This window comes from Manacus vitellinus, unplaced genomic scaffold, assembly GCF_001715985.3.
Source record: "Manacus vitellinus isolate BGI_N305 unplaced genomic scaffold, ASM171598v3 scaffold_29_pilon, whole genome shotgun sequence".
Lineage (NCBI taxonomy): Eukaryota > Metazoa > Chordata > Aves > Passeriformes > Pipridae > Manacus > Manacus vitellinus.
In genome coordinates this window covers 6,348,207-6,371,383 of record NW_021940207.1, presented here as the reverse complement: position 1 = coordinate 6,371,383, position 23,177 = coordinate 6,348,207, and the positions used below count along the sequence as shown (strand labels likewise).

Sequence of the window (23,177 nt, the reverse complement as noted above, 5' to 3'; positions counted from 1 at the left end):
CTCTTCCTCTGGCCACGAGACAGTTGCTTTCCTTGTGGCTTATATGTTTTGTCAGTGAGCAGTCAGTGTGGGTGAGCTTTTGTTTCTCCAAATACACATAAAATGGTACATTTTCTGGTTGAGTGAGGAAATTCTAAATAATGTAACATCACTGGTGCCTGTCTGTGTAAAATGTGAAACTCCCTTGGCTTAATTACAGCAGTGAATCAGTTGGCTTATGATTCCAATTTAGAATTACAAGAGCAGTATTAATAACCAGCTTGTTCTGTGCTGCTTATTTTACTGCAGGGGGGGATTTGCTGGTTGGTATCGTTTATGTAACAGGTTTGCTAATAATCATAGCAGCTCCCTGAGCAGAGGTGAGCTGGAAGGTATTGGGTTCTGTTGAGCTCTTGTGGGGTGTACTAAGAGGAGGAATGCTTTGTTACAAGTTACTGTAAAATCCAGCTGTTCACAAGACACTGATTGAATGAGACCAGTAGTTTCTGGATTATATGAACAAGAATACATTTATAGATCACTGAGTTTATCTGGCTATTATGACTTCTTAGGGAAATTAAGTTGCACTGATAATTTGTCATGATATAAGTATCTATAGAACAGTATTTATTAGTCATACTTTGAACATGTCTGTGTGTCACAACAATATTCTTTGCATTTAGGATGTAGTAAAGATCAAAAAATGTTTTAAACATTCTTTAAACAGCACTAATTGTTTTTAGAATATAAGAATATAAGAAAATTTTAGAATATTAGAATATAAGAAAATTTAACTTTGTTTTCTTATTTCAGTAAAAAGTCCCAGAAGTGGGATGAAATGAACATCATAGCTACATACCACCCTGCAGGCAAAGATTATGGCTTGATGAAAATAGATGAACCAAGTACTCCTTATCACAGGTATGCTTGCTAAACTCCTGAGTGCAGCCAGGTGACGTCATAGTTTTACAGCAAAATTTACCTTGTGGGTGATGTAATATTTATTATGGCTGATTATCTGTGACTGTGCAGGCCTACTGAATATATGCAATGTATTCAGATTTACAAAGCTGCTAAATAAAGCTTGTAGCTACTGAGGAGAACTATCTAAAAGGGCAAAGTCAATTTTAGAAGGTTTATGTCTAGCAGGTTTTAGGCTTTGAATGGAATAAATAAGTCTGACTTGTATTGATTTTATTTTTTTCAGTGCTAGAATCTAATGTTGTCATATCATTATTTAAAGTAGATTTGGAAAGCTTTTGAAGTACTAAAGGAGTCTTTTAATTGAAGGTTTTGACTGTTTTCTCAGCAAACTTTAAGCAGCAAATTACTGATAAAAGCTACTTTTTGTTTGCCCTCTAAGCATGGTAGGAGAAGATGATGAGGATCCAGTGAGTGATTCAGAAGCAAATGAGCCCTTAAAAGCAGACGTGCTGAGTAAAAAGTAAGTATTGTCATAGAAAAAATTGACTAAATGTTATGATAATCTGCTCTTTCCTGGGGTACATTTTCTTTGTGGAAAGCTGTTGCTGGTTTCTCCAGAAGTTTCATTTTTGCTGCTGTCAAATTAATTGGTTTTCAGTGTTTGATGGCGCCACTAGTAAAATTGCAGGTTGTTACTACATGAAAATATGCAAAAATAATGAACAAAGCAGTCTGTATGAGTGTTCTGAAATGCCATGTATTTGAAATAGTGAAAAACTTGCTGTTTCAGCATTTTGTATTGCATGATTTATGTAGACTGGCAGCTGCAGCTGAAGGTAGAGGACCCAAGATCATAGCAAGGCAAGAGGAAAGCAGTGAGGAGGAGGAAGAGGATGAAGAATTAACACCTGAGGAACGAGGTAGGCATAAGTTGTTTCCTTTGTTTTGCTTTGATTTTTTTTTCCTACCAAATAGTTTCAGATTTTCAGTTAGAAATGTTTGGGAAGAAAAAGTACTATTAGAAAAATGTTGTGATTTGAAAATGAAGATAAATAGTCTTTGAACAAATATGCTGTTCGTTTCTAATCAGGACTGTTTGGTTTGGGATCTGCATATAAACAGGAATTTGCTGTTGCTGGATGCCTTCTTGTATACAAGCTTCAGCTGTGGGAATTCCTGCTAAAAAGATCTAGAGTCCTCAGTGAAGTTCTTCTGGTTTGGGGGTGAGGGAGTAGTTCTTAATATGGACATATTTCAGGTAGGCTTAATTCAATGAGTACCACTGCAGTTAAGATGCTACTAATTGCTTGCAAACATACAGATGCTATTTCTGTTGTTTTCAAAGCAACTAGTAGGTGTATCCAGTAGGAAATCTACAGTTATTCCAAAGCAAATAGCACCTTTAATAGAGATGTGGTTTTGTGTTAACTTGAACTGGAGTGTTTTGAGGGAACAGTCAAACAATACTTCTGAGGTTTCAGTCTTGCATTATCTAGCTGGTGCTTCTCAGATTTCCTGGTCCCAGCTTTAAGCGTGTAACCCTGCTATTCTGAAGTAAGAAAAGAAACCAACAGTGTTTGGGCTGCCAATAAGCAAAGTTTATTTTAATTATAATACATTATTGCTAGACCTGCTAATGTTTAGTATATGGAGCAGAGTTAGGCTTCAGGCCATGGGGAAAGTGGAAAATATTTTCTTCTACATGTGATAAATATATCTCTCATAACTGACCTTTGGTAGCTAGCCAGGAGTCAGGCCACATCTGCACAAGTTCGTCTTCTGTCCCACCAGTATGTCTCAGTTTGTCCTTAAGTTCACTTAGAAACAAGGCTTGTGAAACTTTGGAATTTTGTGTGCTGCTACCAGATGCTTCTCTTGGTTCAGACTTGCTCTTAGTTGCAAACGGGTTCTTTTAAAAGTGCTTCAGCCATTCCAGTCCATCAATTACTATCCTTTTTGTGAGTCAGACTCAATATAAGAACACTCCACTGCTTGAAGAAAATAATTTTAATTCAGTGATTGACTAAATAATGTATTTTCAAGGTAGGAACAAATTTGATCTAGGAAGCAGTGAGTGCCTCTTTGAAGAAGAAATAGGTTGATTTTTCTTTTTAAGGGAAGAAATAAATATTTGCATTTGTTTGTTCACAGAGAAAAAGAAACAGTTTGAAATGAAGAGAAAAATGCACTACAATGAAGGAAGAAACATCAAACTGGCAAGACAACTCATTGCAAAAGAATTACATGGTGAGGAAGAGGATGATGAGGATGAGGATGAAGAGATGTCTGATGCTGCAGATGTGGAAACAATGAGTACAGAAGCTGCTGTACATGGTGAGCTACTGATTAATTAAAAAGCACGTGTAAGTACTGGTGTCTCTTTGAACTGTTGGGAAACAGTGAGCAGTGCTGCACACTGTCTTGAGAGGTAGATTGGAAACATGTAACACAAACCACCAGTGTTGATAAATAGCACGTAAGCTTTTGTTTGTTGTGACAAAACAGAAAAGCAAACATCTCTGCTTCCTACTGTTTCCCCAACATAACTGACTTTGGGCAGTGAAGTTGCCAGCATCCTTTTTAAGGGAAAAGCTGTCTTGTACCCAGCATTAAAAGCTGTGGCCACACAGGAGAGCCTGGCTTTTTGTTGTGGGTCAGTTCCCATTCTGCTCCCAATCCATCCTAGAGCCAGCAACGGGAAACAACCATGAATGTTTCCTCTCCACTGAGATGACTGTATCTTAACTTCCTAAGGAAGAAAACTCTAATGTAAAACTGGTGTTAGGCCTTCAGTACAGACTTGTCCTTGAGCAGTAATGTTTATTTCTATAGTATGGGATAAGACTCTCAGTTTTGCTTTTAGTGCAGCTACTGGAAGAAAGTATGGGACTTTTAGGTTGGAGCTGTTTCTGGAACCTGCTTCAGGGCTGTCTCTTCACAGGAAACTTATAAAACTGTAGAGGCTGACATCTTCTCTTTCATCTTTAAGCTGCTCTCTGGGTGAAAAGGGTAAACTGTATAATAAAAGTCTTAGATTTTTGTGGTGGTCTTCTGGTGAATAATTACAGTCCACTTCCCACCTGTGTGTGTAACAGCACTTTTAACAAGTTTTTGACATTAAGAAAACAGACATCTGTTGCTGATGGGCTGTGAAGTCTGTAAGCCTCATTCATCTGCGGGTGGCAAAGCTATGAGATGTTAGCATGGTCTGCAGACTTGGGAAGATGCTGCATGGGTTTAACTTGGTTCACGTGTGCTTTTCACAACCATGTGAACTAGGACCTCTTCTAAAATTCATTTAAATTCCACGCAATAAAAAGATGATATGCAAAGTTGCATGTTTAAGTTCTGTGGATTGCACGTTTTAGTCCCGTCATTTATTGCAGGGGGACTAATGCCTTCACAATTGCTCTGAAAGGGTCATTTGGTTCATGTCTGAGACCCATTACTGGACTGACTTAATCCAGTAACTTAACACATGCCTTATAATGGCTAATTACTAGAACTTCACTCTCCAGGGGAAAGGAGGGCTCCAATAGGCAACCGTATGACCTTTCTCCATGGCTTGAAGCTGCCATCTCTCTGCACTCTGCTGTAAAACAGAGGCAACTCCGCTCCCCAGCTGCATTCACCACTGGAAAGAAGGCACACCTTTGCAGCATTTTTCCATCTCTATTGTTGAAGTCCATTCCACCTTCCTCATAACCAGCTTCAGAGCCACAACTGGTAATTATCAATTTTAGACTGCTCATGGCTTATAAACTGTCTGCCAGTTTATCAACCCATTAACTAACTGGTTCACCTCCACACCATAGCATATAGAAATACTTTCCATTAACCTGATGTAGTTCTCAATTCTTCACTTTTCTATCATTCTGCTTAAACCTTGTTTCATTATCTCCTAATCTCTGTATCAACTCTCACAGCTTTTGGTCTCTGTCCTTGGATCAGTTCTTCTGCGGTTCAGTACTGGTCTCACTGCTGTAGCAGCTGGTGAACTGAATGTCCTCAAACGTTCCTACATTACGATAAATGTTCAGCAACATAGCTGTGTTAATGTCAAAGCTTTACTGGAATAACTTTTTTGAGATTACATCTATTTCTCTCTCTCTCATCTGTATTCTGAGAGCACAGAAGAATTTTCTTATTCATAAATGTCAATTAGAGCTACGGAACATTTCTCAAATAGATGGTTTTAACACTTGCTACTTGGTTTTTTTGCCCATCTCTGCTTTTGGTCATGCTGTGCTTTTGGTCACATTAAGCACTTGAGTATTTAAAACAGTATTTCAATTTGATTGTTTCCTTTGTGGAATTAGATCAAAATGCTATTAATATTCATGTTCCTGAGATTCCCTTGTTAGTACTGTAAGAGTATGGAAAGATTATTCACCTGGATAGCTTTCAAAGAGCTCTTTGACTTCAAATTGTGTTTTAAAGTGCTTTTGTATAGGAAAGGAGGGGTTGAGTGATGCAGGAGCTGATTTTTGCAATGGCTTGTATTGGCTTCCCTGACTAACAGCCCTGACACTTGCTTTTAATTGCAAAGGAAATGTCTTGGGTTTTCTGGTGTTGTATTATAGCTACATTTTGATAAATCGCTCCATTTGACTTGAGTTCTTGGGAAGTTGTGGAGATGGTGAGGTGATGTGGCTGCCACTCACCAATTAGGCCTGTCAGTCTATGTGAGTGGGAGCTGGAATGCAGTGTCTTTTTATTCCAACCCAATAACATGATTTCTGTATACTGATGATTATTGCAGGTAAAGACGTGACATAAGAGGCATTTCCTAGTGGTCTGTTGTGACTTTAGGGCTCCACTGGCTCCTGGGTTGTCTTTTAGGCAATTTGAGACCCTCTTCTCACTTGGAAGTTTTTTTTGTCTATGAAGATCCCTAAAAGGTTCTCTGCTTCCCTGATCTGATGTTCTTTTTTACCCTCTAATCCTGTCTGTTTTGTATTTGAGTAAAACTAACTCTTCTAATCTCTACACTGCCCTTTTGAAGAAGGGGCTAAAGTCTTAGGGCAGGTTTTTAAGAAGGCTCCTGTCAGACACTCCCAGGTTCACTAATCCAAGTTGCGCTTCTTGGTTACAGACTGAGATTTCTTGCCGATCGAAATGAAGATGGCCAGTCCAGTCAGTGATGGTGAGAACTCTTCGTGTATTTTTGCCCATCTCCATTGTGGCTGCTGAGTGTTCTAAATGGATGGGTCATTCCTTGCTTGCCTCAAGTAGCTGTACCTTATCCTATTCATATGGATTCTAGCAGCCAAGATTTTTTGTGGAAAAGGAAGTTGAAGTCGCAATAGACTGCGCGTGGCACGGGGATTGGAACTAGATGACCTTTAATGTTCCTTCCAACCCAAACCATACTGTGATTCTGTGTTTGCTTGTTTCAACATTTCGGCTTCTCTGGCTACTCCCTGTTTATGACTCCATGAACAACATAAATAGACTTTGCCAGCAGAAGTGACCTTTGTTCCTCTCCATAAAAACTTTTCTTTTAGAAATTCTCTTTGAAATCACTGAAGGGAATATTCCTGATGTAGGTAAATTTAAGCATGATGATTGCCCTGCAGACCTGTCTTTACTTCTGCTGCAGAAAAGTATCAGGTAGAGGGTGTTGTCTGTAGCAGTTTAATTGACAAGCAGTAAGACTATTGTTCTGTCTCTCTGGTTCATTTAGCTGTGCTAACCCTGCTCAGAGAGTGCCCATCAGCTGAGCTGTCACTGACTGGGTGTGCCCTTTGGCCTTTGGTAGATACAGAATATCTGTGTTTTCTTAACCAGGGCAAGCATCGCCCTAAAGATGATTTAAGTGAGAAGGCTGGGAGCACACAGCAATTGGTTCTGCTGGTTATAACTATGCTGTTTGCTTGTTAAACTGCACATTACCAAACCTAACTCATGCCCAAGCTTAACTGGTCTTTTAAAAAGGTTATTATCATTTTGATGTGGTATTTTTTGATCTTTCTCTTCTGCCACTAATTTTTAGGCACATACATATATATAGAGAGAGAGTGGGCTTTTTGTATAAAAAGCACTAATAAGGAGTTTTCTCCAATTTATTGCTGTGCTTTGGCTCAAAACCATGAGTTAACAACTTCCTGAAAACACAACAGACTGTGCTCCTTCATGTATAAAGTTGGGGGGTTTTATTTCAAGTGTCTCACTGAATTGAAATTTGACATGGAAAGTACTGTGTTTGCTGATGTTCAAGAACTTCCTGTGACAGGTCTTAACTCCTGGGTTAAATCCTCCCAGTTCCAGGGGTGGTGCTCAGTGTGCTGAGCAGTGGTGTTGGCCACCTTTTCAGAGAGTGAGGGTAAAATAACTACTTTAAGTTTCTGCACTCTTAGACTAAAAGCTAATACATTGCTAAGATGGCAAACATAACCTTTGGAGAAGCAAAGATGATTTCAGGAGGATATTTATGTGTGTTTTGAAAATATTCAGTGAGTGTGAAGAATTATCTGTTTTTTTGTAATCTTTCTTACACAGCACATGTTACTCGTGACCAGCTGGAAAGTAGAGCACACAGCATAGAAGAAATCTGTCCAGAACTGTAACTGCTTGTCAAAGACACAAATATAAACATCGCTTCATGTTTTTTGCAATTAAGGCTCTTAAATGTTGAGAAGCATATCAGTTACAATGTTGTATTGCCAAGAATGTTAATTTTAGACTTGTCCATTAGGCAGAAAACACTGTCTGATTGATTTATTCTTGTGCCTAGTATTTCATGAAGAATACTGCTTCATAATCTGTTCAACCAGAATGGCATTCCCTGTATGTATAATGCTGATTATCTTGCGTGATGTACTGTTACTCTTGCTTTGAAACACTCACTATCTTTGGGTTTTTCACTATTTATTTGAGAGTGTTCTAGATGTGGTGTCTCTTATCGAAAGGTTTGGGATTCAGGAGCCAAACGGTACAGCATAATATCAGATTGACATGTGAGCTATTTATCAGATGTGTTAAGCAATTTAAAAAGGGATTATTTAAGTCCTACAACCTTTTTGTAAAGTGTTGACCTGTTAATCTAGATTTCAGTATGTTACTACCTGCACTTTCCCAGTCTGTAGAACAAGAGCTGTGTTATTTCTTAAGAGCGGTGTTTGGGATCGGTTGTTAGTTTCTGACTAAAGCAGTACTAACATCTGGTGGAGGGAATGTTTTGACACTGGAAATGGCTGATTTGATCTTTGCATTTCACTGTCATTATCTCTTCCGTCGGGACTGGCTGTTTTGTGGAGCTCTCTTTGGCTTATTGTGACAACATGGAAGTTTCCTCCTGCTTTTCTCTTAAAACCACATCCACTGTCACTCTTCTGGCTCATTTCAGACGTTTGGTTCTTTCCAGTTGCATGAACAGTGCTTGTGCTACTAGCACCTGAAGAAAAACACCCAGCCACAAGGAAATCCACATCAGGACTGTGAAGATGTGCTGAGCTTAGGCTCTGGCTGTTCTTTATTAAAGATAACTGCTGTTGATCTACTCATTTGGGGTTGGCAACCCCCATACTGAAAACCACTGGTCTATATCTTCCTATGTCCATTGCAACTTAGAGCAACTGCTTTTATAAATGAAGGCTTTTTGGAAGACTAGAAGGGAAACTGCCTAATTCAAATACTTTGTTTACAGTGTGGTTATATAGCCCCCATAAAGAGGGATTCTGCACCTCCAAATTGCTGTAAGCAACTTCCCACTGGGTGAAATTTGACTGGTGAATGTTCCGGTATTCAGAGTAGTTCCTGGGGTTTATTACACAAACAAAGTAATACACTTAAGCTTTAGCTTGGTTATGGAATACAGTGTATATCTTAATTTTGATCTGAATTTGATATGTTGCAAAAATCCATATAATTATATGGATCTATTTTAAAATGTCTTTTTCTCCACTGTATATGTGAAGTTTGAATAAAGGAATGAAAGTTATTTTACAGTTATATGCATTCTCAGGTGTGAGCTTTCCTGAAGTCCCAGAGAGATTGAGAGTGAATAAGGTGATAGGATGCTGTCCTTTGGAAGATTTATACAGGAATAATTCATTAGAATGGATGCATTGCCAAAGATACCTGTGAGTTGTGCTAACTGGGTGTTGTAGTGTGCCTTTCCCAACTATCTCTTCTCTTTAGTAGGTAACAGGGTAGTTAGTCAGCTGTGGGTTATTTAATCTTCTAAGGTCCTGAATCAGGATTAATAGCATCTTTTCACAAGAAAGACTTGAACTCTTGATTCAGGCCAGCGTGGTGATGGTAATTTTTCAAGATGGATAATGCTGTTTCTTCTTGCATCAAACACAGTCACCTCTATAGAAAAAACAGGGGTTAAGAGCAAGCATTTAGATACTTCTGACTCCTCAAGTAATTTACTTGAGCTTTAAATTTGGCTCGCAAGAATAGGATTTCAAAACTCTTGAGTTTGCTCCCTTTCCATGGCAGTTTGCAGTGTTCAGAGTGTTGTCTGCACTGAGCTGTGTTTCAGACCCCGAGCCAGGCACTGAGGTCCTGCTCGGCAAAGTCACGTCGCTTTCAGAGGGGTGTGGGTGGGTCGGGGGGTGACCAATGTGTGTGGGCAACACAGATCTGTTCTGCGAGGCTGTACAACACGTTACCTGTACTTGGTGATAAGTACACGTGGGTACCTTGTACCTGCAGTTAAGGTAAAATCCAGCAGCACCAGCTCTTATCCAAGCTAATGTCCTGTCCTCCTTACCCACTCCCGCCTTCTGTGTCCAAGACCATTTTGGTGCTCAGTGGGGCTTCTCTGTACCCTACAAGGTCTAGAAAGCATTTTGTTTAACAAACAAACTCTGTTAATTTCCAATAAAGACCCTTCCTGTAATGGCTTCCAAAGTCCCGAATGAAATGTAGCTTTGAGGGAGGTACAGTACATAAATGCATGAAGATGGTTTTAAATTAACCTCAGAATGTATAGTAGGCCTTTCATCAGTCAGATGATTTTGAGCTCAGTGATTTCCCTTTTTCCATGCCACCAAACCCCTAAGTTCTAGTTTGATGCCATTTTGAAACTTGTTTTAGTTTGGGGTTTTTTAAAGGCTTTGTTCTCTTCATTCTCCTCGGTGCTGGCGAAAATTCTGTTCTGCTGTTTCATCTTCCTCACCAGGAGTGCAAACCTGATGTCCCTGACACTGCTTTTAACTGAAAGGCGGGTTTACTTGGTTTTCTCCAGGCTTACACCTTCATGCATTTTAAAAGCTAAACCAGGCAAGTAGTTACAGATGCTCTATATAGCTTTTTTTCCAAAGGGATGTCTGATTTCCCTCTACTTGGGAAATACCAGTTATAGTTCCCTGCTGAAGGGACAAGAGAAGAAATGCCTTTTCTCTTTTTACATTGATGGGGATTTAGCTTGCATGCACATCTTAATCTTTAGGTGCGTATGGTAAAGGCTCATTTGTACAGTACAGAGTGGTACAAAGAGGAAACAAAAGATATACAGCCCTTACTAATGTGGACAGTGAGCTCCACAGCATCATAATTGTGAAGTTTCTTGCACAGGTTTGAGTCCTCAAGCTGCATCTTGTTTAGAGAGAGCATTTTCAATATGCTTCCAATAGGAAGATAACTTGCAAATAAGAGCCTTAACTCTGTCTATAAACGTTTTTTTTTTCTGTTCTTAAAGTTTCTTTCACACCAAGTTGTACACAGTTCGTGGAAACTGCAAATATTTTTTCCACTCTCTCATGTTAAAGCTGTAGATCTTACCAGAACTCTTTGTTTCTGTAATATGCTTTTTTTGTGGTGTTAATTATGATGCCACCTCGCAAATGTAATTATTCTATTGGAAACCAGTGTTAAGTGTCACAACGTAAATAAAACCATTGTTTTCATTACTGCCTTATGGCACTAATACTAATCTATTGGTTGTACTTCTTGGAGCTCTTCAGAAGAAACCAGCAGCTACTGCAGAGTTTGCAGGTGTGTTCACAGATAAATTCTTACACCAATATTGCAATTTCCCTGTGACTGCAAGTGAGGATGTGCTCTTTAGTGTAACTTTTATATAAATCAAGTTTGTACACACTTTCAGATTTGTTGGCTTACCTGGACCTCAGGGTAGATCTGGTAACCTGAATCACAAATTTAAGACAGCAGCACCACATAAAAGGTTGCATTTTTCAGGGTGTTTTTCTTTGCGTGTTGTAGGATTTAGGCACGACTGGTCTGTCTCTTCGTGGTCAGTGTTGAGTAATCACTCACCAGCACTGAGTAATGGAAAATTACTAACACCAACTACTCCTTAGGAAGTAAAACTATTCTCAGAAAAAGAGCTGGGCTTTTTTCAATTGCGTACTTCAGCTGAAAAGTGGATTTCACATCAATGCAGCCTAAGTGGTACAAATATTCCTTAACGTGATGCTTCTTCTCAGTGGGTGTGACTTGACTCCTTAACCAAACTAGTGGTAGTTTGGCTACTTTTGGTGAGGGACAGCTCACAAAAACATACGTTTGTTACATCTGTGTAACTTGGAGTTTGGTTCTGACATTTCACCAGTCTTAGGAAAAAACCTGACACCCTAAACCACAACTGAATGAACCACAAAGTGTCCCTTTGCTTCTGTGAAAGGACACCTGAACTGAGGGAGCAACATAAGTCTTATGTTCCCCTCCATCCTTCCATGCTGACTGTTTCTCCTTGTGACACCAAAAGGATGTCAGAGGTGAGAGAGTGGGGAGAACAGGAAAAAGAGAGGTGGTGAAACGTGGTGCAGGTGCTGGGGCAATGGAAGGTGGGAGGGCTGCAGGGGATAAGTGGGCTCGCTGGAAGCAGGTATGGCAGCTCCTCAAACTCCTGGAGGAGCCAAGTGAGAAGATTATCAATGCACATCAGCTTCCCAGCACGGCGCCCCTGTGCCTGCAGGACGGAGCCCGGGACGTGTGACTGCTTCATCTGTGCCAGGTCTAACCTGAACAGTAAGTCGTACTTGTCTGTCCCTCCTTTGGGGATGAGCAGCATGGCTGGAGCTCCTTTGCTTGTTAGTTTTCCATCTGGGAACAGTAAGCAGTGCCAAACTGGCTAAAGATCTTTTCTGCGTTCTCTTAAGGGATCAGAAATCTACAATGTTTTTGCAGTCCTTCACTGCAAACTGCGAGAGGACCGACATGGTACTTTTTCACTCTGTGATACGGCCCTTCAAAGAGTATTATCGGGCAAACACGAACACACAAACACTTGATAGTCTTTGACAGGAACACCTGCGGTCTGCGTTTCTCCTTCAAAGACACTTTCGAGTCTCCTCCTGGTAACACAACTCCGCAGTGATTACCACGGTGTAGAACTGCATCACGCCGGAGAGCACCGACAGCTGGGGCTTCTGCACGGTGACACCCTCAGCAGGGACTGGCCCTGTGTGCCCCTGTGTGTGCCCTTGTGTGAACCCCCGCGTTAGTCCGTGTGTGCCGGCCCGTGCGCGCTCCGCCGCAGCGCCCGCCCCGCGCCGCGCACGCGGCACCGCGGCCCTTGCTGCCCCCCCGGCACCTGCTCAGACGGGGCGCCGGGCCGGGCCTTCCAGCACAGGTGTCGCTCCCCAGGGGAGGGGTTCCCCTATTTAATAAGGAGCTTTAATGTAACATATCCCGCAGGCACAGACCGAGCACGGCCCGTCCCGCCCCGGCAGCGCCGACCGGGCCCGAGGCCGTCTGTTCCGGGTGGCCCGCGGCCATGCAAGACCTCCCCATGGGCCGCGGAGGCCGGCCGGCCAGCGCCTCCCCAGTTAAAAGCGGGGTACCGGCTGTCAACTGCTCGCACTCCGATCCCTGCGGGGCCTGGCGGTTTGGCTGCCTCCTTCTGGGTGGCCGGCGCTGATTGGGCGCTCTGCCCGTTGTGCCGCCTCTCAACGCCTTGCGATGGTGGCCGTGCGCCCCCCCGCCCCCGGCGGGCGGTCCCCGCTGGTCCTGGCCCGGCCGTCAGTCCGCGCGGTGGCGGGGGCGTGCCTCGGGAAGGTCTGCCCGCCGCCTCAGCCTCGGCAACTGCCCGCCCCGCAAGCACCGCCCCGCCGGCCCCGGCCCGGCCTCGCCTCGCCCCGGGCTCCTCCGCGACCAACCCACCGCCAGCAGCCGCAGCAAGCGGAGCAAGCGGCGCCCCGGCGCATGAAGGTGACCCGTGGACTGTCGAGGAGATGGCCTCTGAAAGGACTCGCCGCGTTTCAGGTACCGCCCGGGGAAGGCCCGCGCCGGGGTCGTGCCGGGGGACAGGAAAGCGGGGCCCGGTGTGTGCGCGGTGGCGGGCAGGGGCTGCGGGGGCGGGGGCCGTTGGTGGGCCTGAGGGGGACATGGTAGGGCCAGTCCGGCTCCGGGAGAGCGGCGGGGCGGGTCTGTGGTGGGTCCTGGCCGGGTTGTGGGGGGCTCTGAGGAGGAGGGGGACGCGGGAAGTGCGAGGGAAAGGGGCAGCGTGTGTGGTACGTGAGACTGGGTGGGCAGTGTGCGGGTCTGGGGCTCGTGTAGAGGTGGCAGAGTGCGCGGTGACCGCTGCTGGGGTCACCCCCTCTGAAGAGATGGGTGAGGAGTGCCAGGCAGCTGGTGCTCATCATCCACAGCAATGCCAGCTCGGGCTCGGGAGCGTGGACTCTCGTGGTGGTCCATCTCCGCTTCTCCAGGGCTGTGTTCGTGCTTCAGTCCCCCGTGTCTCCTGCTGCACGGTCCGTACTCGCTGTGCCCACTGTCGGGGTGCCAGTACCAAACAAACTCATATAATCTCACTTCCTGTTGTCACACCAAGGCACGGACTCTTTGTTTTTTCCCCACTCCAGTGACCAGTTGTCTGTCATTGCTGTAGGGTTACTTCTGCTTATGTCGGGCAGCTTTCCCCTTCATCTTTCCCTATGTTTTTATCCATTATCTCTCTATATATTTTACTCCATTGTATCTACTCAACATAGTTGTGCCTCTCTAAGGGATGTGTGGCTGGTCTGTGCCTCCATACACCTCCCACCCTCCCTGCTCGTTGGTGGAGACACAAACAGCTCCATGACATGATGTGTCACTGCTGAGCCCCTCCTGTCCCATGCTGAGCCCATGTTTGGAGTGCCTGTGGCTCTGTGGTTGACACAGCCTGGATGAGCTCTGCTTGTTGAGGGAAATACTCCTGCCCTTCCCCTGCTCTCTGGCTGTGTGTTCACGCCTCCTTTTTTGTATCAGCTTTCCCAATCGCGTGGTTCTGGGATGTGGAGGAAGTTGGAGAAGAAGGGTTGAATGGTTTATGCTTGGCAGAAGTTGGAGTTCCTGTTCTTCCCTCCTTTGCTCCTGTCCCTGCTGCCAGCTGGTTGCTGGCTGTTTCTGCCATGGGTTTTTTGGTGACTGTGACATGTATTGTTGGATCCTCCAATGAGCTGGGTGTCCTGGCAGAAGAGACTGGATGGTTCTCTGCCAGGCTGGTGCATTGAGTCAGCACTGCAAGGGGTGTGAAACCTGCTAAAGCTTATAGGGGGGAGAGAGAGGAACCTTCACTGCCAGAAGCAAAGCTAGAGGAAGGCAGCAAGGAGTGAGACCTCCCCTAGGGCAACAGGCAGCTCAACTGCTCCACAAAACTTTGCCCTGAGTTGGACATGCTTGCTAGTGTGTGTACTGTCTGTCACAACTGTATTTAATCAGTCCATCCTGTTTGGTGACAATGTAGTTGTAGATTGACTTAATTTAACCACAGAACTAATTGCATTTTTTTGGTTACTGATACTTGCTAAAGTATTAAATACATTAGAGAAAACAAGAAATTGTGACTAAAATTTGTGAGCAGAAGTGTGCTGCTGTTTATTCAAGTTAAGACATACAAGTTCATTTGAATTCACTTTGTATCATTCTCCTTTTGCCCCTCTTGATTCCTTTCCTTCAAGAAAAGAAACTTTGTCTTCAGGATCCTTTAGTACTTCATGGTCTTTCCCTCAGTCTCTGATACTACTACCCTTGAAGAAATTGCAGAAAACCTTGTGGTGCCATCACTTGGTGCCAGCAAAACATCCTTCCAGCCTTTAACTGATAGGAAGTGGTTAAAATCATGAAGAAAAAGTCCTATAGTATTTCTGAAAAAAACGTTTATATCTCTCATTATTAGTCATTAATATTTGCTATTATAATTTCGATCATTTTTAGTGTTCCTGTGAATTACCCAACCAAAACACCAGAAGCCTTCTGAATGAAGGTTGCTGCTCTGGTTTTGTTGAGGGATGTTGGAGACACTGATGTGGAGCAAGGTCGTGACAAAGTCCTTCACTCTTGCAGGGAGTAGCGTGGACATAAAGCACCTTCCTGTGCTGTGTTCCCTGTAGCAAAGCAGAGCTGCAGCTTTCTCCTGACTTTGCTGAGCAGGAGGGTGTAGCCTCCCTCCTTCCCATCACTGTACCTGTTGGAGCAGTTAAATAAACCTGTTGGGAGGCATATGGTGTAGAGAAATGTCACAGAGGTTACTTTCTTATGGTTGTGGAGAGATCTGGGAGGACATGGGTGAATCAGAGTTCCTGAGTCACCAAATCTCTGTTTTCATGGGGAACTGTTTAAATATTTTCAAACATGCTACTACAGACAGCTTCAGACACATGGCTTTCTTGCTTACCTGTTTCTTGTGGAGTTCATGTTCATCTCTTTTGGCTTTGAGATTTAATTGGGCCCTGAATCATAGAAACAAAGGTCTGTTTCCTTGCCTGAAATGCATCTGAAGGGAGAGGGGGTTGTGCCTGTTGATACGTGATTAGTTAATAATGGCCTCTCTTAAAATATGAAGAGGCCAAAGATCTAGCAAGGAAATGCATTTGCAGTTCTGCAACAGTGTGTGGTGACTTCCCATCAAATGAAGAAGTTGCCTGGGGAGGGGCAGTCCTTGAGTAGTGAGAACTGATCTGTGCTGGCATGTTCTGTGTATATAATCAGGAATTCCTAGAGTAGTTTTTGATATGCAAATAGTCTTGTGAAACAATTCTTTCTCCTTTAAACAATGAGAGTTTGAGTTTCAGAGTTTAATGGAACAGGCTTTTACATTGCTGTTTCGTTTTTTCTTGTAACTAAAGAACGTTTTCTCTCAATGAGTGAGGTAGGCACTGTTAACCACATGAATCAGTCTGCAGCTAAATTATTAGAAAGGAGAAGCATTTTTAAGTGATGTGGAAATAACAGCTATTGTAAGTAGCAGTTAACAATCTTGATAAACAACAAATAATAGAAAAAGCTTGCGGTGTGTGCAATTGTAGAACTCTCTACAAAAACCTTTGGTCTGATCCAGTTTTTAAAAATGCATCAGGAAAAAGATGAACGTTTTTGAGATAATTTCTTTGCCCTTATCTGTCACTGTTGCTGAAGTTTAAATTTTTTTTTGTATTTAAATTCCTGTTTGCTTCCTGAGACCCCAGCTGCAGAACAGATGATGGGTGAATGAGGTAGATGAAAGAATATAAATGAAACTGTTGCCAGTTACCATTCTAAGTAAAAGTATTCGTGGACAGTATCTGAGTAGAACTGGTGGTTATAGTGTATTCCCTTCAAAGGGACTCATCTGAGAAGTCTTCCATTTAGTCTGAGCTAGAGTGTTGCTTTGGGTGGGCAGTCTGTGGTGTAAGACTGGCTCATCACTGGAGTTCCCTGGTATGTGCTGGTTTTCTTCTTCTGTGGCTTTGCTTCTGGTCTGTCTGAATGGGGCCAGCTGAGGGGCACCTTGTGCTTATGTAGGGGATGAGGCTGAACGGGCCACCTGTGCCATTTTATGGCTTTCTGGGTGTATGATGTGGGTTTTTTGCTCTCCTCTTTGGTGCTGTGTAACCAGAGGTAAGTCACTACGCATCTGTTTCCCAGGTAACAAGAAACGTCTTGTCACTTAAAATATGAGTAATATAAGCAAGTGACTTATTTAACTTCTTTGGAATAGGTTGTATTCTGTACTCAGAAAATTATCCTAAGTGTCTGACACATATACTTTGGTCTGATTATTACTTTCTGAAGAAATGTAGAAATAAGAACATAAGTCAAGTTGTCCCTTCAGTGTTGGGTTCCAGTGGGAAGGTGCTGCAGGGCAGCTGCTTCCCAACCTGCTGGGAGTGGCAACAAACCCCTCAGGTTTGGTCTGGGTTTATAGCACAGCTCATCTGTGGGGTTGTGGCTGAGTTGAAATCACTGGGGCTGCTGTGGGCAAACTCAGCCACATTTCAAATGTGAAGAATTATGTGACCAAGAACTCTGCATACAAAATCTGTTTGTTTTGCTCAGACTTACCTAGCTGTTTTAGAATAAATTTTCAAAGAAATGTTTAGTCTGTGCTTTCTGTCCTTGGTGTTTGGGACTGAGAAGCAAATTTGTAACTTACTTGGCAGGGCAGGGTGGAAAGTATTGCAGAAGAATAGGAAAAAAGATACAGTAAGTCAGAAGAGAAAGCTGCCAAACATTTAAGTTTGCATTTAACATTTTTCATATTTGTGTGGTGGTGTTAATGTTTATAATTTCCAGTTTGTGACTGTAGAACTGCACTTTTTGTAGCTGAAGTGAGTGACATGGAGGACAATCTTGGCAGGGTGCTGGGAAGTTACACGTGTACAACATCCCTGTCCCTACTGCTGGGACTGGACTCCCTCCTGATGGAGTTAGTTAAACTGATTGATTCTAGATTTCTAAGGATTTATTTATTTTTAAATCTGTAACTATGCCTTTCAAATGTACAGTAAGAAAATGATTGACCTAAAGAAAGGGGGGTGTATTTGAACATAGTGTGCAATGTCAGAGCATTTTCTTCTAGGGAAATCATTCAAGAATAAAAAAGGTTTGTCGAAGATCCCTCTCAAATACGTCTTAAAAATCTCTCACGCTGAAACCCTTTAAATCTGAAAAGGCTTTAACAGTAAGTTGTTGCAGTCCTTCCTAATGGAGATTAGAGGTGTCCTGAAATCAGGTCATCTTCATTTGGTTAGTGAACCTAAGTGTTTTTAATTATAATAATAAAAAAAAAATTGACTGTTACAATTATGAATTACAAAGTATAGGGGTTTGATGGTGATTCTGTTTCTTTGTTGTTTGATCATGATTTACATTAAGTAACAGCAAACTGAAAAATCTTTGCTATATCTCAAATTGCTAATAGGAACTCACGATGTTAAATTCCTTTTTTTTTTTCCATTTTTGTCTGGGAATCTTTAAAAAAACCCCACACTGAGAAGGGAACTTACAGTGGAAGTAATAAAAAAATCTGCAAGTTATCATAGCGTTGCTCTAGCACAGCAGCAGGGCAGTTGCTGAAGAACTAATGTTAATTAAGCCTGTGCAACTGATCTTTAATGAGTACTTGCAGAATTAGAAGGGCAGCGTATTTATGTGTGAGCAGTGGAACTGTAATTACACGAGTCCTTACAGTCATTCAGGTTTTAAATATAGATTTGAAGAGGTTTAGTTCTTTAGCCTGGAGTGTCTCATTTATGTTAGCTAAGCACATCTCATGTAATTGCATTAAGAACTGAAGTTACGGATAGTTTCGTATTTTGGGGGGGGGCAGGGGAGGAATATCTGTTAAAATCTCTGGAAAGTCGGGTTGGTAAATAGAATATTCACTAGGAAGGTGGCAACTATAAAATAGAAATCTCTGTCTTGGGTTAGGTGGGCTTTGGGTGACTTTACTTTTTTCCTGTGCACATTTGTGAAACTGTTGGCCTCTGAATAGCAAATGTGCTGATTTCAGCTATGTCAGCAGTGTCCTGTGATCTTTTTTCAGGCTTAGCTTCTTGACAACCTTGTACTCAGAGCTACATTATTTAGTCAGCATTTTTCCTGTTCTTACTTCGTGCAGTGAACAATGTGACTTAAATTATTTAGAAATAATTCTAAAAATTTCCCAAAGCAAACTCTGTCCTGATAACCCATTTGGGGAGAAAAAGGAAAAGAAAATACCCAATTTTCATTGACTACAGGAATGTTCCTACTGAAATTACTGTTCATAGAACCAGGAACCCTTTGCCTCGGTCTTGATGCAGGCCTTGCTGCCTGAATCAATTAGTTTAGTATCTCAAGGGGATGCAAATATAGAAGTGTCATGTTTACGTGTGCAGGAAACAGAAGAATAAATTCTGAGTAATTTAGTTGTGGTGTGGGGTTTTTTGCCTCTCACTTGTACATGCAGATTTCAGTTTAAGAACATGTATAGACGTTTAAACAGTGTAAATGCGTTTGTGATCTTTTTGAGCAGATACTGTGCTGTTTGTTTGGGGTTTAGGTATTCCTGTGAGTTTAGGTAATGATTTAAGGTGCTTTACTTTTTGCTGGTGGCAGATTTGTAACTAAAAAGTAGCTGTCTGCAATGGAAGACCTTGAGGAGGAAATGCAGATTAGTGTGTGGACTGTAATGTCGTTTTAACCCATGCACGAGTTTTCCATACTTTTCTGTGTGACAGTGTAAATCCTGATTTTGTTGCCACTTTTTCATATGACCAAAAGATCAAGAACTAGAGAAACAGTAGATATTATTATGATAGTAAAGTAAACAGTTTTAAACAGTCCAGTAGAGTGAAACATTGCTTTGCCTTGCTGATAATCTCTTCAAGAGGATTCTTTGTGTATGTGGCAGAATAATGACTTTATGGTTAACATTTACTCTGTGAATTTTAAAAGCAGCCAGGCCTCAGACCTGCGTAAATCAGTTGTGTTGCTTTGATGCGCTGCAAAGAACTCATGCCTTTGTGAAGGAGAAATCTAATTTATGGGGTGATAGCCTTTATACATTTCCAAACTGACAAGACACAAGGATAGACTGAGAAAATAATTTGTTGCAAAGTAGTTTCTTAGGGGTTTTATGAATGAGAGGAGGTTTTGAACAGAGAAAATGCCTGTCAGATGGCTGGCAAACTTACTCGTGTGGCATGAACCTTTCTATGAATCGGGCTTGCTGATTCTGAACTTTCTGTTTGATATTCTAAGACTTTATGGTACTCAGGCACAATACTCTTGAATAATTTTTATAGTTCATATGGCAATAGTAACGGGCATTTAAATAGTTGTATTGTGGTTTCAGTTGGGAGTCTAACAGTCAGTGCACAAACTACCTTTTTCATTTCATGAATTTGTGATCTGCCTTCAGTAACAGTCATTAAAGGAATACTTCTACTGGCAGTTTTGTATGAATAAACATAAGGCAGAGCTAGTGAGAGGTTGCATGATGTGATTTTGACGTTTCTAAGCTGGATATAATACAAAGAGAAATTGGAGAAACCATGTGTACTGAAATGTCTTCTGTCTGATAAAATTTTAAAAACATATGCAAGACAATTTCATATTTCCATCTTTCTGTGTGCCAGATGTTAATTTAAGAAGGAACACATGGATATCAAACACACTCAACATTTCTATGCATTTTAAATATCCTAGTCTTCAATTATTAGTTATCTTGTAGTTATTTTTAAAAATATGTTTAACTTACATAATGCTGCAGATCACGTAGCAGATTTTAGTGTACTGATATTTAGAATGGCATGTTCTAGAAGGAAATTTGAATAAAATTCAAGCCTTTGGTACAAAGGAAGAACGTGTCGTATTCGGAGTCGGACTTCTGGCCATGAATGTTATCCCTTCTGCCTGTCAGAAAAGAGGTGTGGAATTTATTCTGGGAGATGGGGTTTGGTTTTCTGCTCTGTGGACTCTACCCAGGGAGGCACTGAGACTTTTCTGTCCCTGTCTGGTGGTCTCTGCTTGGCACAGTGGTCGTGGCCATCGTGAGTCCTGTCCTGCTGGAAGTCCTGTCCTGCTCTCCGATGCCTTCCTAGACTCCAGCTCTCCAGTGACTCCCTTCCTGCTCAGTGGACAGTAATGGGTGTCTGAATGTTGCTAATTGTTTAGATAGAAAGGTACAGCTTGTGTTTTGTTTGTTTGTTGTACTTGTGAAAGTAATCAGACTCGGCATTTGACTGGATTCTTGTGGTGAACTTCAATGTAAAGAACATGTGGTGTTATTACAATATCACTGGTTTTATATAACATGCTGTTGTTAATTTACTTTAGGTTTAAGACAACCCAAGTAATAACTAGGGGGGTGAAGAAAAATAATGTGGGTGGAGCAATGTTGGGCCTTGTGATCTTAACTGACACTAGCAAAAGGCACTATAAAGACTCAACTGCTCACCTGGAAATGTAGGTTATGTCTTGTCTTTCCTAGACTTGTACCATTCATGTAAATTCGAGTTCCTGTCTGTATGAAGTGTTCAGTAAATAATGACATAGGCCCCTTCTTTCTTAACTTCCTTAAACAGGAAAAGCAGAGTTCATCTCATCTGCTGTGTGGCCATCTCTCCTCTTAAGGCAGATCTTAGGCTTAGGCTCTTTAAAACTAATAATCTCCATTAAGATTTGATCCCAAGTGCCTCTTGATTTGTTTTAGCCATATGTGTCAGGATAAGGTGAACTGCACCCTGGAAATCACGTGTTTCTACTCTGTCATTTCCAAAGGTGCTTTAGATGACTAACTGGGATATCTCTGTGTAGATACCAGTATTTGATCAGATAAGGCACACTACAACAATAGAACAATTGCATTGGCTTTGCCAGACAGGGTTGTCATTGAGGATAAAAACTGTTTAAGATGACTGAGGAATCTGATGTTTCATTGAGGATGCAGCTTCTGACTGACTTTGTTGCTAAAGTGATGTCTGGTTAAAAGGACTACACACATGTACAGGATTATTGTCCAGAAGAATCTGTAGAGAATGATTTTTAAAATTAGTCATTTAACTTCCTGAAGTACTTTATTTTGTGAAATGTCTCATTTTGTCCTGTTTATTCTATCCTACTTGATTTATCTCAAAAACTATGATGAAAAATGACAAGGTTAAACATTAAATGTGCTTGCTATTGCAAAGTATCTACTATATTGTCAGCATCAATCTTGCAAGACCTTGTTTGAAAATATTTGCAGTTGATTTGAGATGAAAAGCCTTTAATATGTAATTATTAAAAGATATGTAAGCTTCTGTTTGGTTGAGAAACAACTTACCTGCGATTAACTTTGATAAATGAATGAAATCCCAGGTTTTTTAAAATCTCTTGATGACTAAAAGTAGTGGGAGAAAAGATACTAAATGTATTCAAAGAACATTTAAACCTTTTCCAGAGCTGTGGGTGTACCATATGCATTTTGTAGTTTTTATGTTATAAAGTTCCAAATAATGGGTCACCCATTATCATTTGAGAGGAACAATGAGGAAAAGAGACTGGCCTTTCCAAATGTGAAACCAGTAAATTTGAGGAAAACACCAATACACTGTATTTCTGTATTCTCCTACTCTAGTGCTTGTGCACTCTCTTGGTTTGAGATTGGATTGATTTGACTGGCTGCTTCAGTGCAAAGCCATAACAGGCAAACAAACTGCTTTTTTGCAATATGAGGGAACAATAAAACTATTAATTTACATATAGAATGCACTAATGGTAACTGAGTGTGAGATAGATGTACGTGTATTCACCTAAGAGCTAAATACAGAATTCAGGTTCAGAATTTGTCTATTACAGCAAAGCTGCAGCCTCCCCTCTGACTATCAAATAGAGCATTCTACTTTGGTGAAAGTGTGTTACCAAAATATTCAGCTTCTGAAATGGACAAAAAGGATAAATGCTTGCTGAGGACTCAAGTCCTCATAGCAAATCTGAAGCTTTCCTCAGGTTTTGGTAAAGAAGGTCCATCTGGTATAACTGAATCGTAGAGAGCGAATGGTCCTTGGCTCTTCTGGAACATGGCAAGCTCTGATTACAAAAACTTTGCCAGCTTATGGTGGTTTGGCCACAGCAGTGTTCCTCCATCTGTGGGATAAGGTATGAGTTAGCAACTGAGGAAATTACGAAAGGAAGGGGACAGATATTACCTTTTTGAAATCAAGACAGACACAAGATTCATATGAAGATTATATGGTATCTTTCTGTTTAATTACACAGTACTCTGACCTCCGCTTGCCTCTACTTTCCACAGGGTTTTCTGTGCAGGTTAAGTCTTGCTGTACCAATGCTGAGCATATTGATCCTCATAATCCTATATTGGGGGTATCTGGTGATATTTATTCTTTCTGCATTGGCTGCAGTTGAGGTACAACTTTCCAAATCTGGAAAGTTCTTCACTCTTCTTCAGGTTGTTCTTACTTACAGCTTTTAAAAGAAAAGTTGACATAACTCTAACCCCTGACTAGTAACTCCAGATCATGGGGGTAGTAGGGTGTAGTCTTTAGATGTCCTATCTTGTATCTTTTGCAGTTCGTTAGCTTGATGGTTATATTTATGGCTCCACTTCCTGACCTTACTACATATTTGAC

At 41.6% G+C, this 23,177-nt stretch overlaps 2 protein-coding genes across 3 annotated transcripts in view; both read left to right on the top strand.

The window, feature by feature from the left end:
- Nucleotides 1-789: 789 nt before the first annotated feature.
- PPP1R2 (protein phosphatase 1 regulatory inhibitor subunit 2) lies at nt 790-10,789 on the top strand. 2 transcript variants are annotated; one of them, XM_029960763.1, is made up of 6 exons: nt 790-900; nt 1,343-1,423; nt 1,720-1,823; nt 3,055-3,237; nt 5,999-6,049; nt 7,405-10,789. In XM_029960763.1, the coding sequence occupies exons 1-5, from the start codon at nt 818-820 to the stop codon at nt 6,001-6,003; spliced, it is 456 nt and encodes a 151-aa protein (XP_029816623.1). In that variant the 5' UTR covers nt 790-817; the 3' UTR covers nt 6,004-6,049; nt 7,405-10,789. The 2 variants fall into 2 exon arrangements, with proteins under 2 accessions (XP_029816623.1, XP_029816622.1); XM_029960762.1 differs by lacking the exon at nt 5,999-6,049.
- A 2,218-nt stretch (nt 10,790-13,007) lies between these two features.
- The window catches only part of ACAP2 (ArfGAP with coiled-coil, ankyrin repeat and PH domains 2), a 63,607-nt gene continuing 53,437 nt past the window's right edge, over nt 13,008-23,177 (top strand). The window contains exon 1 of the mRNA XM_018074960.3: nt 13,008-13,083. The gene's annotated coding sequence lies outside the window, so the exon portion shown is untranslated. The remainder of the gene's footprint in view (nt 13,084-23,177) is intronic.